At 41.9% G+C, this 18,870-nt stretch overlaps 1 protein-coding gene across 1 annotated transcript; it reads left to right on the top strand.

Annotated features, from left to right (window-relative positions):
• The first annotated feature begins 6,537 nt into the window (after positions 1–6,537).
• On the top strand, positions 6,538–16,048 carry LOC132223543 (uncharacterized protein KIAA2026-like). Its single transcript, XM_059678669.1, is given in 7 exon segments — positions 6,538–6,569; positions 12,927–13,393; positions 13,396–13,499; positions 13,502–14,093; positions 14,096–14,944; positions 15,158–15,345; positions 15,347–16,048. Coding segments are annotated over 7 exon segments (2,673 nt in total). The 3' UTR covers positions 15,788–16,048.
• Positions 16,049–18,870: the final 2,822 nt, after the last annotated feature.

The raw sequence follows: 18,870 nt of genomic DNA on the forward strand, positions 1-18,870 counted from the left end.
TCTACAAATGTACAAAATAAAACCCCAAGACTGATTATTTCCTAGGAAAGATGGCAAATTTTACCCAAATGAAAAAAGATGCTGGCTAGATTTTAACAGCAGGATTGGCATTTACATAATAAAGAACAGTTTTTAAAGGTTGTTCCAAGGTAAAAAAAAAAACACAACTGGTCCTTTGTTAATTAAGAAAGCTTTTCTTGCCGAAACCGGTTTGGCTCAGTGGATAGAGCGTCAGCCTGTGGACTGAAGGGTCCCAGGTTCGATTCCGGTCAAGGGCATGTACCTGGGTTGTGGGCATATCCCCAGTAGGAGATGTGCAGGAGGCAGCTGATCGATGTTTCTCTCTCATCGATGTTTCTAACTCTCTATCTCTCTCCCTTCCTCTCTGTAAAAAATCAATAAAATATGTTAAAAAAAAAAAAAAAAAGAAGAAAGCTTTTCTTAATGGAAGAAGGGGGTAGTTGCCTCCCTCCTGTAGCAAAATCTTAAAGAATGTGGTCAATTTACATCTGAAAAGACCAGGTAGGCCGGAACCTGTTTTGCAAGGCTCAAATGTGGTTTTCCAGAGCCGCTTGAAAGTAAAAAATAAAGTTTACTAAATCAGATTATAAAAATTGCTCAATAATCTAATTTGCCTCATGAAAAATCTAGAGGACAGAATTATATCTGTTGGTTGATTATGTCTTGCATTTTTGAAGTTTATTCTTAAAAATGTTACTGATTAAGAAATTCTGAATTTTTGACTTGCTAGCTAAAAGTTTAAGGTTCAGATTGAGTTAGGAAAAATTGTGTAGTTGTGGTAGCTAAATGCCTTTGCTTATTGGTCTGACAAAAACCAGTTTAAATTTAATTGATATTCTTTGAGATAATTATAAAAGGTATAAACAGCTAATGAGATTTCAGTTTGTCTGCAATATAATGTTGGCCATCTATCTTTTAGGGATTTTGGTTTGCTTGGTCAAAAAAACAAACAGTGTAGACAGCCACCATTTTGGGCTGCATGACTTGGCAGCTGCCATGTCAGCCACATGGCTTTCCGTGCCCCTGGGGGCCGCCATCTAGAAACAGCAAATGCCCCTCCCTCTGATTTAGTCAATCACAAAAGGAATGTCTGCTCACTGAGGCAGGATGGAATTTCAGGGGTGGAGCTTTAAGGCAGAGTTTTACTACAGAAATGTGGATGGGGCAGGAAGTGTGCTTGCCTCTCAGATTTATTTAATACTATTTTTAAGCTAATCTCTTAAATCTAGAAAATCCTGCTTTAGGATTATTTCAGGTAGAAACCGTGGTTTCATACTGGTCTTAGAGGGCACATTTTTCCTTTGCCTAGGAGAGACAGCGCAGCTGTCCCAGGGTCGGAGGGCTCCAGTTAACTTATCAACTCAGTGTTCTGGAGACCCAGGACTGTAATTTAGATAACATGCCTAAGTTTAACCCAGGTTACCCAAGGGCTCTAGATATTGTGTTTATCAAACTAGGTTTCTCATTCCAGACCCGAGGGCTCTAGATAATATATTTCTGTCAATTCAGTGACACCGAGACCCAAAACTATAATTAACATGCTTAATTCTGCTTCTGTAAACTGCTTTTTTTGCAAACCAGGTTCCTCATTCCAAGCCTTGAGATGTAATCAATACCTTTGTGATCTGTCAATTTTGTCATTTCACCGAAATCCTCTTGGAGGACATTGAATGGTTCTTTCCTTCCTCTTTAACTTTTGGGGGATTGTGTGAATGGATTACTGATCTAGTTTATCAAGGATCTCTAAAGGACTTGTCCTGTATCTGGAGGAATAGCTTCTAGATGGTATTCACCATCTCTGGGACTCCCAGGAGGGAAGTCAGAACTTGGATAGGCTAAGGGTTCGAATCTGGCCTATCTTTTTAAAAAGGTAGAAGAGAAGCGTTCCTAGGTAGTTTTCTACTGCCTCTGTTCAGGGACTTGTTCTGTATCTCTGTACAATTGAAACTGATTTGTTGGTATTTTGTGCTGTAAATGTGGCATGCGCCTGTGTAAAAGTGTTTTTGTTTATTTCTGTTTTGTTTTGTTTTCTTAAAAAAAAAAAACAACCTTCTAAACATCTCCTGAATTTCCATGGTGATTCAAAGTTTTTAATGGGAAATGTTATCTGTCTTTATTGCTTAAATGCCGGGAGCCGGTCCATCCTTGCTGTTTCAAGGGATCTGGCATATATGGCATACTTTTCTTAATATGTTTGCTCACCTTCTTGGCACTATGTGTTTTAACCAAGGTCACCTCTGAGAAAGGTTGTTTCCCCAGGTAGGGATTTTCCCCTGAAGTTAGGGAGGGAATAAAACCCCTTAACTAAGTGCCAGGCAGGTAATTAATCACTTTAACTACGAACAATCATGCTTAAGCTACATAATCTTTACTCCCTGGAATGGAGATAAGAAACGCCCTAACCTTTGGAATAGAGATTGATAGGATTGAATCAACTGGTATAAATACAGATGTAACAAGACAGAAAGAGACAGAACTTAGAAGTAAGACCCAAGAGAGACAGAACCTAGGCACAGAACCTACACAGAACATTCTCTAGAGACAGAAGAACTTTGCTGGAGAGAACATGACAAAAGATCCTGGACTGAACCTGACTATAGAACATGGCAAGAGAACCTGACTAGAACCTGGTGACTGAACCTGGCTGGAGAGCCTAGTAAGGGAACATGGCCACAGAACCTGGCTGGAGAACCTAGTAAGGGAACATGGCCACAGAGCCTGGCTGGAGATCCGAAGCAGAACCTCTCTGGAGATCCAGACCAGAACTTGGCTGGAGATCCGGGCTAGAGATCCTGGCTAGGCTGCTGATCAACTGAACGCTGTCTCCGTGTCATTCCTTCTTCGCCGACTCCGTCCACACCTTTGGGGACCCCTGGACCTGCTGGGGTTGGACCCCGGCACTTAAATATCTGTCTTTGTTGTTTAAAATTGTTTAGGTAGTGAAATTTCTGTTTATGTCTCTTTAAAAATATGAATATATTGCTAATCTGAGGAATGTTAATTATTTCTATTTTTTCATGTAAGTATGGAAGTCTGCAAGAAAAAAAACAAAACACACATGCTTGATTCCTTTTAAGGCTGAGTGTTCTAACCAATAGCAAAACACCCCTGAGCAGCCGCTGGGTTCTTTTCCCAAAGGGTGCTTGCTCTCTGTCAGAGGTGGAATCATCCCGCCTAACTAGTAAAAATTTCTGTCTATGTTTGTATACTAGGGACTTTGATTTGTTCTATGATATTTCTATTTTGGATTGAAATTTTGGAATTCTAAAGTAGATTTAAAAGTATTTGTGGCTTTTCTAGTCTGATTGGGAAATTCAGGGGTGGGCTCACAGCTCCGCAGAGCGGAGAGATTTACTGGCCCTAACCCTGCCTGTGACTGTGTTTTGTTTAATTTGCTGTTTTCAATTGTTTATTAGAATCTAATCAACAGGGTTAACAAAAGGGCATTCTCCCTAGACCTGGAAGCCATCGGGACTTTGAAGTTCTCCAAGAGAGGAGGAGTCTGACTCAGAGACTGGCCAAAACCTCCTTGGGTTAGGAGAACCGGAGGCTGAATGTTGAGCTTGTAGACTGCAGTTTCCTGGGCAGAGATCCAAGCTCAGTTGTATAGGGGTTGAGCTACCTGTGTGCAGCAAAACAACTTTCTCCCATGCCAGAATACATTTTAAGGAAATTGGACAGACTGTGTTTATCGCTAGAAAGAACTGGCCGCAGTGCACAGCCCTGACAGTAACCTGCAGAAAACTGTATAAAAGACTCAGATGATGCCTCTTCGTGGACATGGCTCCAAAGAGACAAGGACAATTTTGCCTTATATAGTAAGGTCAAAAGTAGACTTTAGTATCTCATGTTTAGTAGCAGAAGATTTAGCTGCCTGAAGCGGCCATGATGCCAATATCACATTTCATTGTATTAATATGTTGTATTAACCTTCAATTCTCTTACAGGTTTAAATGTAGCTGTAGCTGTGGACTGGTGATGGTCTACAGTCCTTGGTAGTCTTTGGGAATAACTGGCAAGTATCCAGTCTCCCACACTGAGGGACATTGTTATAGCTATGTGTTAGCTGTCCTGGATGGGGACTATATGGGATGAACCCCAAAAGTAAAGGGTGTATAGCTGCCAAGAGAGCAGGTGCCCAACTAGGCAAAGAAGAATACCCATCAGGTTTTGGTCTCTATTGAGTGACAGTTGGCAGCCTGTATACTGCCTTGCAGGCCTGCGTGACAATGCCCATGTCAGGGGTAGTACAAACCTCAACTGTAGCAAACTAGAAAAGGCCTGTTTGGAATAGAAGGTCTGAAGCATGGTTATGCATAGAAAGAAGGTTTAAAGGCTAATTTAAAAGTACAGGCCAGTAAGCCAGAGAGAGTACATTCTGCTTCCCTAAACAGAGGGTAAATAGTTATGCCAAAGTACTTAGGGGGGACTGATAAAAGAAATCCAACAGTTACTGTTTTGTTATAACTCTGAAGAATCCATGAAAAGGAATTGGCAAGGAAAATCAGAAAATCTTAGAGCAGATCAGTATGTGTTTCTCCTTATATAATTCCTCTGAAATTTGGCAATGCTAAATAAGTCATGGCAATACATTTCTTTGCATACATTCAATAAGACTAGTTCCTAATAGTGGTTTTATTAACGGAAAACTTTGACTGGAGTATCATGTTTTAAAGAGCCCTGTCTGAGCTCTAAAGACTTGAAGTCAGTAAGAATGCCACGAAGAAAGCCTGGTATCCTGCTTGGGAGCCCTGAAGATGGCTGGTGCTGGAGCGCAGGCCCATGCCCTACCATCACTGGCGGTTGGTCAGAGTAGAGGGGAGCAATAAGGATGCGTCTACATCCCTGCGGAACCCCCACTCACTCTGGGCTGCAACGAGTAGGAGGGCTACTGAGATGGGCCTTAAAGCCTAGAGTGTAGGCTCAGGTGGAGTTGCTACAGGTGAGGGATTCACCTAACTCAGCAGATACTGCAGTCAGGCCTGATGGCAGCTGGATGACTTGGCTTCCTGGCCCTACGCGGCACATTAAGATTCAATCATGAAATTCCAGCAAAGGTAGTCAGTTACCATTCTTGTTGTGTTTATGCAAACATCAGGCCAAATTGAATACAGTAGATAAATTAGTCTTGATTTGGCTTTTTGATAGCCATAGAGGAATTTTAAGAAGAAAAATCCTATTTCAATAGAAGTTGTTAAAGCTAAAATGGTTTCTTTCCCTTCCACTGGACCATTTGTTATAGTTTGTCTCTGCCAGGTCACAAGCCCAGCTCCTTCTGTGCCCAGGAGAGCAGGGAGCCTGAGTGGAAGATGACCTCTAACCAGACACACCTGCTGCAGATCACCCTCAAGAAGACAGTGGATCTCGCCAGACCCCTTGTAATCCTCCCAATGCTGTTGACTTCCGGCCCTTGACTAGTCCAATTTGTCAAGAAGCGTCCGCCTCATGATTGAGCTGGAAGTTCCAAGGCAAAGGGGGGAATGAAAGGGCAAGGGCTATGCCCTCCATCTTTCCCCAGGGTAAGGGCTACGCCCTCCATATTACCCTGGATCCTCCATTTTTGGCAGCCATGTGCTCGGCAAGGAGCTTCTTGCCGAAAGCCCAAGCCTCTGCTAGCCACACCCAGGACTTCTTTAAACTAACCAATGACAATCAAGGGAAGTGCGCGCCATAGATATGACCACATCCTGTGTAACAAGACACTGACTTACGCCTGGCAAATCGGCAGGCCCCACAGTCCTTTCTCCTCCCCTTACTCCAACCCCCTATAAAACCCCTCTCCACACAGAGTTCTCTCTCTCTGCCACTTGGCTTGCCGTTGTGTCGGTGATTGTGGTCGGGGAGCCGATCTAGTTCGAATAAAGACTCTGCTTTTGCATCAGACTCTGCTGGCTCCCTGGTGGGCTTTTGGGGATCTTGAAATCTGGGCATAACAGCAATAAATGATCTGTAATTTTGATAACATTATATTTCAGCTGTGGATCACTTTCTGGACTACTGTATTGCCATGTTAACTATTGTTGGGGAGCACAAAAGACTTGATTAGAAAGTTGTAAGGAGTACATTCTGATAAAAGGGAAGTGTGTGGAAGGCTGCCTGCCCTGTTTATCAGCATTCTGACCTAGGGGAGACTTAGGGGAGTGTTGAAGGTGGCGCCCCTAATTATTCTTTGACCTTTCCAAACAAGCCTGTGCATATGCAGTCCCCTGGGTGTTTACTGGAATCCTTATGCTTAATCCCTGGATGACCTTGCCTAGAGGACAATGTATGTGTCCTCCCAGGTTTACTCACCCTACTGATTGTATCTAAAGATAAAAATTCCAATAAAGGCCTAAAGAGGCATGCAATAGAGACTGCCCCTGGCTGCAAAAGCCCTTAGCCCTCTCTTGCACAGTCAAACTGTGTCTGAGTAATCTCTTCATCTGTCATTCAGGGGCTGCTGGGCAGCCCTGGCAAGGTGATGCCCCATGTGAGGAGGACAAAGGAACGCAACGAGATTAGGCAGAACCCTCAAAAATGAGGAGGAAGGAAACGAAAGTAACCGTGCAGTAAGTCATTGGAGCCTGCTTGGGATTTCCAAGTTCAAGGGAATTGTTTTTCAACCAAGGTTTCACAATAGGACAGCAACTATCCACCAAGTAACATCTCTGTTATTTAAAAAGTCATGAAACGCAAATGGTGCCTATAATTTATAATCCTTGGTTCCCTGATGATGGAACATTAGATGTTGATCTCTGGGAACAGTCAGGCAGGAATTTTTATTTTTTTATTTTTTTAAAATATATTTTATTGATTTTTTACAGAGAGGAAGGGAGAGGGATGGAGAGTTAGAAACATCAATGAGCGAGAAACATCGATCAGCTGCCTCCTGCACAGCCCCCACTGGGGATGTGCCCGCAACCAAGGTGCATGCCCTTGACCAGAATCGAACCTAGGACCCTTTGGTCCACAGGCCGACACTCTATCCACTGAGCCAAACCGGTCAGGGTGGTAGGCAGGAATTTAAAGAGTAATCAGGCTCAGGGAAAACGAGTGCCTTTGTCATCTTTAACTATATGGGCTCTTGTTTGAGCTGCACTTTCCCCACTTCATATTGAGGATCAAAAGCCTACAGAACACCAGGAGGATTTACCACCACCCACTCTTCCTGAAGTAGAGCCTATAAAGCCTGTAATACCTAAGGCCCCCAATTATCTGTCTTCCGTGTGGGACGGCTCAGAACGAAAACATATGGGAAATAAACATTTAAACCCCCAAGTCTTTTTCCTAGGAGGATTAGACCTGTAGAAGTGCCCTCCAGCAGGCTGCAGAAATAGTAATGGGAGCCACTCCCATTTTTGTAAAAAATAAAATAGTACTTTAACATTAAGCCACTGAAGGCAAGTGAGTTATCCCTGTTACAAAATTTGCCACAAGAATGCCTTGGGTAATAATAACTGACTTTAAAATCTCAAAGTTGTTAAGGCAAAAATAAATATAACTAAAATGAAGGGTATATGCTTAAATTATATATGCCTAAACATAGTTTTCCAAAGTCTTTGGTAACTTAAAACTTTGGAGTTTACTTAATTAAATAGTAAAAGTTATTAACTAGGCATTTTGAAATAAAAGGATACTGAAATATTAATGAGAATTTGCCTCTTATGGGGAATCTAGAGGTAGGATTTGAATCTGTTAATGAATGTCTTGTATTTTAATTGAAATATATCTTGAAATGTGAATGTATTGCTAATCTGAGGAATATTAATTACTTACATACCACCTAAAAATTAAGGTTTCTAACTAATGGGAAAGAGATTATGGTTTTGGTGTAATGCAGCGGTCTCAACCTGTGGGTCGCGACCCCTTTGGGGGTCAAACAACCCTTTCACAGGGGTCGCCTAAGCCCATCGGAAAACACATATATAATTACATATTGTTTTTGTGATTAATCATTATGCTTTAATTATGTTCAATTTGTAACAATGAAAATACATCCTGCATATCAGATATTTACATTACGATTCATAATAGTAGCAAAATTACAGTTATGAAGTAGCAATGAAAATAATTTTATGGTTGGGGGTCACCACAACATGAGGAACTGTATTAAAGGGTCGCGGCATTAGGAAGGTTGAGAACCACTGGTATAATGGAAAGCATGAGGCATGAAGATGCATTTTGGGGGAAAAAAGTGGTTTCTAGAGCTGGTTATTTCTGAAAGTTGTAAGGTTTCTGGAGAAAGATTTGTGGAAGTTGTAGAAGTTTGTGAAAATTGTAGAATTTTATAAAGAGAAATGTTGAAAGGAAATTATATAAATGACGCAGGCCAGTAAGCCAGGACAAATGGAATAGGGAAACTGAGATGGTTAAACAGCAATTTGGAGCCATCTAGTAAATCCTATCTTCCCTCAACCAAGGACACCTAAGAGTCAATGATTTGCATTTTGCCACCCTAACCAGAGGGTATAACTAGATGGTAAATAGCTTATATCAACATACCAGGGAGACTGATAGCAGAAATCCAATTAGTGCCATTTTCTGACCATACCCAAGGACAAATGAAGTTAGAGAATAAACTAGTCTGTTAATAGAGATAAGATCTTTCTTGTTTTTCTATACAGGAAACAAAAGTTCTATAAATTATTAAAATGGTTATATTTCATATTAATCAGGTATTTCTTAACAAAAAAGCCATCTCTTAATCATGGGAACTGAAGTTTACTAGCCTATGTTTGTATTTATCTTTTGGTAAAATAAATTGAAAAATCCTTCCAGTGTTTGGATTTTAAGAAACTTTTTCTTGACCTAGAATTGGCTTTAGATCATCCCAATAGGCCCTGGAATGCTTCAAGTATTTGTTTTCTCTCTCATGAAGAAAAATTTTCTGCTTAAGGTACATGGGAAGCTTTGCCAAATAATAACTATATTATGCTTTCATTTATAGCTCTAATTTTTATTCTGGAATATTGTGTTTTGCAGAAAGGACAAGATTCCACGTCATTTGCCAGTATTGTTGATTCTTAAACTTTTTGTTTTTCAGATATAAGGAAGCATTTTTAAAGCAATTTGGTAAATTATGTATTTCTCTCTCCACCTGTCCCTCCAGTATTTGGCAATTCTTAATCAGTGGCAATACGTTACTTTGCATGAATTCAATAAGACCTGTTTCCAATTTTAGCTGAAGTATGGTAGCAATCATCTCAGGCAGAAACTATAGTTTAACTTTAAACCTGCTGTTTGGCTTCTGTACTTATTTGCTTTGTTTAACAATAGAAAAGTTATTTTAATTTTTGGAATTATATAAATCAGCCCATTCGATTGAATACACTATTGATTATAATGTTAATATCCCATTGGTTGTGGTCATAGTGGTCTTAGAAAGCACATTTTACTTTACCTGGGAAGGACAGCACAATTATCCCAAGACCCCAGGGCTCTAGATAATGTGTTTCTGTCAATTCAGTGATCTGGAGACCCAAAACTATAATTCAGATAACATGCTTAAGTAAATTGCTTCTGCTTCTGTAAACTGCTTTTTGCAAACCAGGTTCCTCATTCCAAACCCTGGGATGTAATCAATACCTTTGTGATCTTTGCCTATATAAATCTGGTGTTGGGGCTGGGGAGGGCACTATGAGATCTGGGAGAGCGAAATGCCCCCTCATAGAACCGGATTTGCAATAAATGTGGCTCTTTAATTCGACTTCTTGAGGCGTCCTTGTGTGAATCGCGGGGTACATTACAACATAGCTATATTAACCAAGATAAAAACTGAAATTGAGGAGATTACAACTGGCGACAGAGTAGGAGGAGGCTGCACAGACATGCTCCCAGGAACAAGCTGGAATTACAACTGAAATACAGAAAGGCTTCCTGAATAATCAATGGAAAACTCACAGGAGAGAACCCTGAAACCCAAGGACTGAAGATGGAGACCACATAAAGACTGGTAGGAGCCCTAACTGGTTTGGCTCAGTGGATAGAGCGTTGGCCTGTGAACTGAAGGGTCCTAGGTTCAATTCCAGTCAAGGGCATGTACCTTGGCTGTGGGCACATCCCCAGTAGGGGGTGTGCAGGAGGCAGCTGATTGATGTTTCTCTCTCATCGATGTTTCTAACTCTCTATCCCTCTCCCTTCCTCTTTGTAGAAAATCAATAAAATATATTTTAAATATATTTAAATAAAAAGACTGTTAGGAGGGGCAGAGGTATGAAAGGGCTGGCCAGGTATCCACAGACAGCAACTGAAGTCCTGGAGAGATATCTCAGCTGTGGGGGCATGCCAATGAGAACTCTGGGATCTAATCCTGAAGCTAGGCTCCCCAGCAGAGAGCACCAACTGAGGAGGGTATCCACATAACATCTAGCTGTGGAAAGCAGTGGGGTGCTGCCTGCCAGGAAGTGGCAGCTGAAAGTTCTGGCACCTTCTAAAAGGGCCAATGCACAAAAATTCCCTGTGGAGCCACACACCTTGTGCTCTGGCAGACGGAGGGTGAAGTGGACTGGAGCTTTGACAGCAGAACCCAGGACTGGGGACTAAGGGGATAGAGCTCAGAAGGCAGACACCCCAAGTTTCCTGGGCTGAGTCATTCCCTCACACAGCAGAGGACATCTTTCCCACACAGACATCTGCCTTGCTTGGGGGGGAAGACAATCTACACACCCTATTGGAAAACACCTTGCCCTGAGGCCCTTTAAGAGATTAAAAGTAGCAATTAGCCTCTGTAGACAGAGGTGGTGTCTGGAGGCTTTGAGTCTTTGCCTGATCCAATTAGTCAGAAATAGCCTTTAATACTGTTCTGCATTAGAGATTGAGAGGTATAGAGGATCTACCTAAAACATAGATACAAACCCAGACAACCAAAATGAGGAAACAAAAAAAACAACCCCCAATGAAATAGCTAGCAAATTCTCCAGAATAGATCAATGAAGCAGAGCTAAGAACTTTATCTGAAACAGAGTTCAGAGTAATGATGTTAAAAATGCTAAACAGTATGAAAAAGGGTATAGTAACTATGAAAAAAGAACAGTCTGAGATAAAGAATGACATAACACAAATAAAGAACACATTGGAAGGAATACACAGTAGATTAGGGGAAGCTGAGGACCAAATCAGTGAATTAGAAGACAGAGTTGAAAATATCACTCAATTTGAGAACCAAAAGGAAGAAACAATTAAAAAACAGGAGGACAGCATAAGGGAATTGTAGGACAATATGAAATGCAACAATATTAGAATAGCAGGTGTGTCAGAAGAGGCAGAAAGGGAGAAAGGAATAGAAGTTTTTGAAGAAATAATGGTAGAAAACTTCCCTAAGTTGGTAAAGGAAAAAGTCACACAAGTTTAGGGGGGCACAGAGAACCCCAATCAAGAAGAACCCAAACAGACCCACTCCCAGACACATCATAATTAAAATACCAAAAATTAAAGACAAAGAGAGAATCTTAAAGGCAGCAAGTGAAAAGAAAACTGTTACCTACAAAGGAGTTCCCATAAGGCTGACACTTGATTTCTCATGAGAAACTCTACAAGCCAGAAGGGAATGGCATGAAGTACTCAAGGTAATGGAAAGCAAGGATCTGAGACCAAGATTACTATATCCAGCAAGGCTATCATTCAAATAGACAGTCAAATAAAGAGCTTCCCAGACCAAAAAAGAAAGAAAGAAAGAAAGAAAGAAAGAAAGAAAGAAAGAAAGAAAGAAAGAAAGAAAGAAAGAGAGAAAGAAAGAAAGAAAGAAAGGCTAAAGGAGTTCATCACCAAGTCAGTGTTATAAGAAATGCTAAAGGGAGAGAAACCAATATGGCAGCATAGGTAAACACCGGAAACTGCTGCCTCGCACAACCACTTCAAAAATACAACTAAAAGACAAAACGGACATCATCCAGAACCACAGGAAGGCTGGCTGCATGGAAATTCTACAACTAGAAGGAAGAGAAAAGCACACTGAGACTCAGAGGCAATGCGGAAGTAAAGTGCGGAGCTAGGCCTCATCTGGGCACCTCCAAACCCCAAACAAAGAAGAGGAATCTGCATATCTCTCCATAGCTCCTGCTGGGTAGCCTCAGGCAGAGGCTAAATTAGCACTTCCTTAGACATCCAAGAGCCAGTGTACCCAGTGGTCAGAGTGAGACCATCCAGATTACAACTCCTCAGATCCATAAGGGACACACTCAAGGGACAGACTCAGTGAGCACCAAAGCCCCACTGCAGCAAGTCTTGCCCCAGAAGGGTGTCTCCAGCACTGCAGACGCAACAATCAAGGCTTAACTACAACAAGACTGAACAAAGCCCACAAAAGGGTGCACCAAGAGTGTTCACCTCAGGTAATTGGGGAGGTTGAGCCACTGGGCCCTATAGGACACCTAGCACAGAAAGCCACTCTATGAACACAGGGAAGCATAAAAAATGCGGAGACAAAAACAAGTCACAAATGACAGAAATGGAGGAAAGCAAACTACTGGATACGGAGTTCAAAACCACGGTTATAAGGTTTTTCAAGAATTTTCTAGCTCTTCTCTCTGCCCCTCCGCTTCCCTCCTCACCACCCCCCTAGCGCCAACCAGCCTATTGGGGCTTCTAACTGACAGTTGTTGTCCAGCTTGGTCGCTGAGCTGCTTTCTCCTTGCCTGGGTCCCCTGCAGGTAGAGAGGGGCGGGAGGGGTGTGAGGGAGAGTAGGAGTAGGACGAGGAGCCCCAGCCGCCCTGCGACCCAGCGCTGCGGCCCTCTCCGGGAGTCGAGAGGACCCGCACTTTGTCCTTGCTCCCTTCCAGTCCCCTCGCTGGCCCGGAAGGGGGTGGGGTGCGGAGGCCCTGGCGGCCGGACTGGGCCAGCAGGTGAAGAGCAGGCCAGGCGCGGAGGGGTGAGGCCGCCAGGGGAAGGGGAGAGGAGGGCACCTAGGCTCTCCTCTTCTCTCCCCCAGCCCCCGCGCGCCATGTAACCCCGCCCCGCTGGCGGCGAGCTCGAGACCCCAGCCGGCTGCGGAGGAGAGCGAGGCCCGATGGGGCTGGGGCTGCCCCGTGCAGCAGCGCCCTGAGGAGGTGGCCCGCTCTCGCGCGTCCGTCCCCCGGCGCCTTGAGCGGCCGCCCCGCATCGCCCAACCTGGGCCTGCCGGGGGCGTGAGCGCGCCCAAGACGCCGCGGGAGATGGAGCTGGCTGAGGAGGAGGAGAGGCCGCCGCCCGCAGTCGAGGAGGAGGACGAGGAGGAGGTGGCAGCGGAGGCGGCGGCGGCTGCGATGGTAGTCCCGGGCAGTGGCTGCAAGGAGCAGGAGTTGAGCTGCGAGCTGCAGCAGGGCTACCGCATCCTGGGCGAGTTCCTGCAGGAGAAGCACTGCGGCCTCACAGCCCGCTTCCTGCAGCCTTTGGGGGGCGTTGCCGCAGGAGAGGAGGAGGAGGAGGTGGCGGCGTCGGGGGCTGGAGCAGCCGCTCCCTCCCGCAGCATCCCGGGCAGGGCCTGTGTCTGCTGAAGATGGAGAAGTTCAGCAGCGGCCAGTACGGGGGGGGGGGGGGGGGGGGGGGGGGGCGGGGGGCATCACTGAGTTCGTGGCGGACTTCAGGTCGATGCTGGAAACGCGCTACCGCCTGCACGGAGTGGACCACTGGGTCTCCAGGCAGGGCCAGAAGCTGGAGATGATGCTGGAGCAGAAGTTGGCATTACTCTCTCAGCACTTGAGAGAAAAGACAACAATAGCAGTTACATCTAGAGGCTATTATGGATTGGAGGATGAGAAGGGAACTGCATGTACTTCAACAAGGAGTTGGTCAACACCACAAAGTTTGGCGGGCTTGACAAGTGGAGTTTTTGAATCTATAATGGTTCAAGTTTTGAGACAGGAAGAACAGCTGAGAGCAAAAGAAGAAAAAAGGCTTCGGGAGCAGGAGAGAAAAGAAGCAGAAGAAGCTAGTCAAAAGGAAATAGAAGAATGGGAAAGAAGACTTCTAGCTCAAGCAGCTCCAAAATGTGTGGAAACCATGTGGGAAATTCCAGCTATTGGGCATTTCCTTTGCTTAGCCCAGCAAATTCTAAACTTGCCAGAAATAGTCTTCTACGAATTGGAACGTTGTCTTCTGATGCCTCAGTGTAATGCTTTTTTACTTCTCTATTAAGTCCTCCTCATCGCAGAACTACCTTACATCGAAGACCTACTTTGCCTTATAGGACCTGGGAGGCAGCACTGAGACAGAAAGTACACCAGTGGTACACTGCTGTAGGGCAGACTGAAAATCCCAATAACTGTCCTGAGAAACTTGGGTCGTGTCCTCAGTTTTTTAAAGTTCTTGGAGAAGTTAATCCATTGGAAGAAAAACCTTTTCACGAACTACCTTTCCACCAAAAAGTGTGGTTGCTTAAGGGTCTTTGTGACTTTGTGTATGAAACACAAAAAGAAGTTCAAGATGCTGTACTTGGACAGCCTATTCATGAATGCAGGGAAGTTATACTTGGTTATGATTATTTGGAGAATGCTTATGTACATTTCCCACAGTTCTGTGGTGCAGAGGTACGGATTTACAAGCAGAGACCTTTTCAGGCCCCAGAATTTCCAATTCCACCCATTAAAATACAAAGAGTACCTCGGATTAAACTGGAGAAATTGAAGTGTGACTATTTTAGTACAAGTAATGGAGAACATAGGTGTGGTAGAGAAGGCCTGCCCTCTGCCTTCAAAAAAGAGAAAGAATTTAATTTGGATCCAACTTGCTGCCTAGCTAAAATGAACTTGGATAATCATGACATCTCTGTTGAAATGGAAGTGAAATCCAACTGTGAAATTAGAATTCACAGACCCTGCGAAATTAAGAAAACTGATTGTTGTAAAGAAAATTTAGAGAAACCAGGAAGTCCAGGTGAAGTTACTGACTTTGGAGAGCCTCTTAGTCCAGGTGAAATAAGATTTATAGAAAATCACGAAAGATGTGGTGAAGCTTCTAGAGCAGCCATGGGCAACCTACGGCCCGCGGGCCGGATTCGGCCCGTTTGAAATGAATAAAACTAAAAAAAAAAAAGACCGTACCCTTTTATGTAATGATGTTTACTTTGAATTTATATTAGTTCACACAAACACTCCATCCATGCTTTTGTTCCGGCCCTCCGGTCCAGTTTAAGAACCCATTGTGGCCCTTGAGTCAAAAAGTTTGTCCACCCCTGTTCTAGAGTAAAGCCTAACCACAGTCCATTAAAAGAAAATGCTCTGAAATCTTGCCAAATACATGTAAATGGAAGTCACAATGATCACGCAGAAATTAGCTGCCCCAAAGTTGTAAGGGATATTTCATTAGAGCAGTCATTGCAGAGCCACAAGAGACTCAAGCTAACTAAAATGAGGGTAAAAAAGAAGAAAAAGAAAAAAAAAGAAATTAAAAGATGCTTTGAATGAAAACTTACAGAGAAAGCGTGAATGTCTTCATTCTCTTGCATTCAAGTCTTACAAACCTGAGATCCAGAATAAGTTATTGATCATCAAAAAGAAGGCAAAACACAAGAAGCACAAATCTGGAAAAAAATTCATATCTAAAAAAGCAATCACAATGAAGAGGAAAACTATCACAAAGTTACCTACTGTACCAGAATTTCAGCTTATTTGCACTAATCTTGATGAACTCGGGGCCTTAATCACAAAAATCGAGAATGAACTCAAAGATCTGGAAAACAGTAGAAAAAAATCGGGTAAATGGTATCATCGGAGGCAAGCTGTAAAAGAATTGCATAGTACATTGATACATCTTTTAAATGAACTGCTGCCATGGGAACCAAAATTAATGAAAGCTTTTCAAAGAAACAGGTAACTCAAGTTTTATAATTTGTTTTATTTATTTTAGGGCTCTGAATTTAGGACTTATGAGAAGATGTCCTGGAATATTTAGTAGTTTTTATTGATTTATAATTTAGCAGCTATTTTGAGTGTCTCCTATGTACAAGATACTTCCCAAGCCCTGAAAAAATAATGTTAACAAAACCCTTTCTCTGTGCCTTACATTCTTTTTCTTTATTGTGGTAAAATGCACAAAATTTACCATCTTAACCAGGATTAAGTGTGCAGTTCAGTGATTTAAATACATTAATAATGTTTTGTTACTATTATCCAACCATCTAAAGAACTGAAACTCTATACCTATTAACTCTGCATTTTCCCTGCTCCATAGCCCCTGGTAACAACCATTCTATATATTGTCTCTATAATTTTGACTACTGTAAGTCCTTATATAATATACAATATTTGTCTTTTTGTGACTTGCTTATAGAATAATGTTCTCAAGGTTCATTCGTGTTGCAGCATTATGTCAGAATTTTCCTCCTTTTGAAGGCTGAATAATATTCCATTGTTTGCATTTATCACATTTTCCTTAGGTAACAATTTTCATGTTGTTAGCTATTATGAATAAACTGTTATGCACATAGGTGTACAAACAAAGAAATTTCTAGAAACCACTGATAAATTTAGTAAGACCCTCAATAAGTCTAGTGAAACCGCTGATAAATATAGTGAGACCCTCAAGAAATCCAGTGAAAACCTCGAGGATATGGAAAAGGACCAACAAGAAATTAAGCATACACTGACTGAAATAAAGAATATTATACAAAGTTCCAACAGCAGACTAGAGGATCACAAAAATCAAGTCAAAGATTTGAAATATGAAGAAGCAAAAATCACCCAACCGGAAAAACAAAAAGAAACAAGAATCCAAAAATATGAAGATAGTGTAAGGAGCCTCTGGGACAACTTCAAGCATACCAACATCCGAATTATGGGGGTGCCAGAAGAAGAGAGAGAGCAAGATATTGAAAACCTATTTGAAGAAATAATGACAGAAAACTTCCCCTATCTGGTGAAGAAATAGACTTACAAGTCCAGCAAGCGCAGAGAACCCCAAACAAAAGGAATCCAAAGAGGACCACACCAAGACACATCATCATTAAAATGCCAAGAGCAAAAGACAAAGAGAATCTTAAAAGCAGCAAGAGAAAAACAATCAGTTACCTACAAGGGACTACTCATACGACTGTCAGCTGATTTCTCAACAGAAACTATGCAGGCCAGAAGGGAGTGGCAAGAAAAATTCAAAGGGATGAATAGCAAGAACCTACAACCAAGATTACTTTATCCAACAAAGCTATCATTCAGAATTAAAGGTCAGATAAAGAGCTTCACAGATAAGAAAAAGCTAAAGGAGTTCATCACCACCAAACCAGTTTTATATGAAATGATGAAAGGTATCCTTTAAGAAGAGGAAGAAGAAGAAAAAGGTAAAGATACAAATTATGAACAACAAATACACATCTATCAACAAGTGAATCTAAAAATCAAGCGAATAAATAATCTGATGAACAGAATAAACTGGTGAATATAGGAGAGTCAGGGGCATAGAAAGGGAGTGGACTGACTATTCTTGGGGGAGAAAGGGGTGTGGAGGGTGTGGGAAGAGACTGGACAAAAATTGTACACCTATGGATCAGAACAGTGGGTGGCGGGGGTAAGGGCAGAGGGTGGGGTGGGAATCGAGTGGAGGGGAGCTATGGGGGTGGGGAAGAGGACAACTGTAATAAGCTGAACAATAAAGATTTAATAATAATAAAAAAGAAATGCTAAAGGGATTGCTTTAAGGGATTGCTGAGGAGAAACCTAGCCATACAGAATTAAAATGGCTATAAATAAGTACCTCTCAGTAATGACCCTAATTGTAAATGGATTAAGTGTTCCAATCAAAAGGTGTAGGGTAGCCCTAACCGGTTTGTCTCAGTGGATAGAGCATCAGCCTGCAGACTCAAGGGTTCTAGGTTCCATTACGGTCAAGGGCATGTACCTTGGTTGTGGGCACATCCCCAGTGGGGAGTGTGTAGGAGGCAGCTGATCGATGTTTCTCTCTCGTCGATGTTTCTAACTCTCTATCCCTCTCCCTTCCTTTCTGTAAAAAATCAATAAAATGTAATATATATATATATATATATATATATATATATATATATATATATATATATATATATGACAGCAGTTCAGTTTTTTAAAAAAAGGTGTAGGGTAGCTGAATGGATACAAAAACATGACCCAACTATATGCTCTCTACAAGAGACCCACCTCAAAACAAAAGACACACACAGGATGAAAGTGAAGGGATGGAAAAAAATTTCCATGCAAATGGAAAAGAAAAAAAAAAAAAGCTGGAGTAGCAATACTCATATCCGACAAAATAGACTTCAAAAGCATCATGCAGGTAAGAGAAATAACCCAGCGGAGAAAGATAAATATCATATGATCTCATCTCACTCATTTGTGGAATATAATGAACAACATATACTGGTGAAAAAAAAAATAGAGCCAGAGGGAAAAAATATATATACTAGAATATAACAGAAGTAATCCTGTTATTTGTACATTTTTAATTTTTCCTACAACTTTTGTGATATCATACTATGTTAGTACAGTTTTGGTAATGTTACTATACTTAAAATCCTTTTATTCTTGAAATATTAATGTTTATTGTATGTAATATTATATGTAAGATTTTTCTTGAATGATTGGTGTTTATTGCACCTAACATTATCAAATTTAAAATAACTTTTTTGAAATATTAAGGTTTATTGCATGTAACATTATTATATTTAAAATAGTTTTTCTTAAAATAAAAAGAAAAACTGAAAAAAAAAAAAAACACCTGAAATTGAGCCTGCTTATAGCAGCCATGGCTTCACCGCTTTTTGCAGAACTTGGTCCATCCTGCATTCCATGGGAATCCCTTACAATCCACAAGGTCAGGCCATCGTTGAACGTGCCCATGCTACCCTGAAGGGTATGCTAGTAAAACAAAAAAAGGGGAAATATGGGACTCAAGGACCTGGCTATACTACTATCTATAGCATTCTTTACCCTTAA

This window comes from Myotis daubentonii, chromosome X (genome assembly GCF_963259705.1).
Source record: "Myotis daubentonii chromosome X, mMyoDau2.1, whole genome shotgun sequence".
NCBI classification, from domain to species: Eukaryota; Metazoa; Chordata; class Mammalia; order Chiroptera; family Vespertilionidae; genus Myotis; species Myotis daubentonii.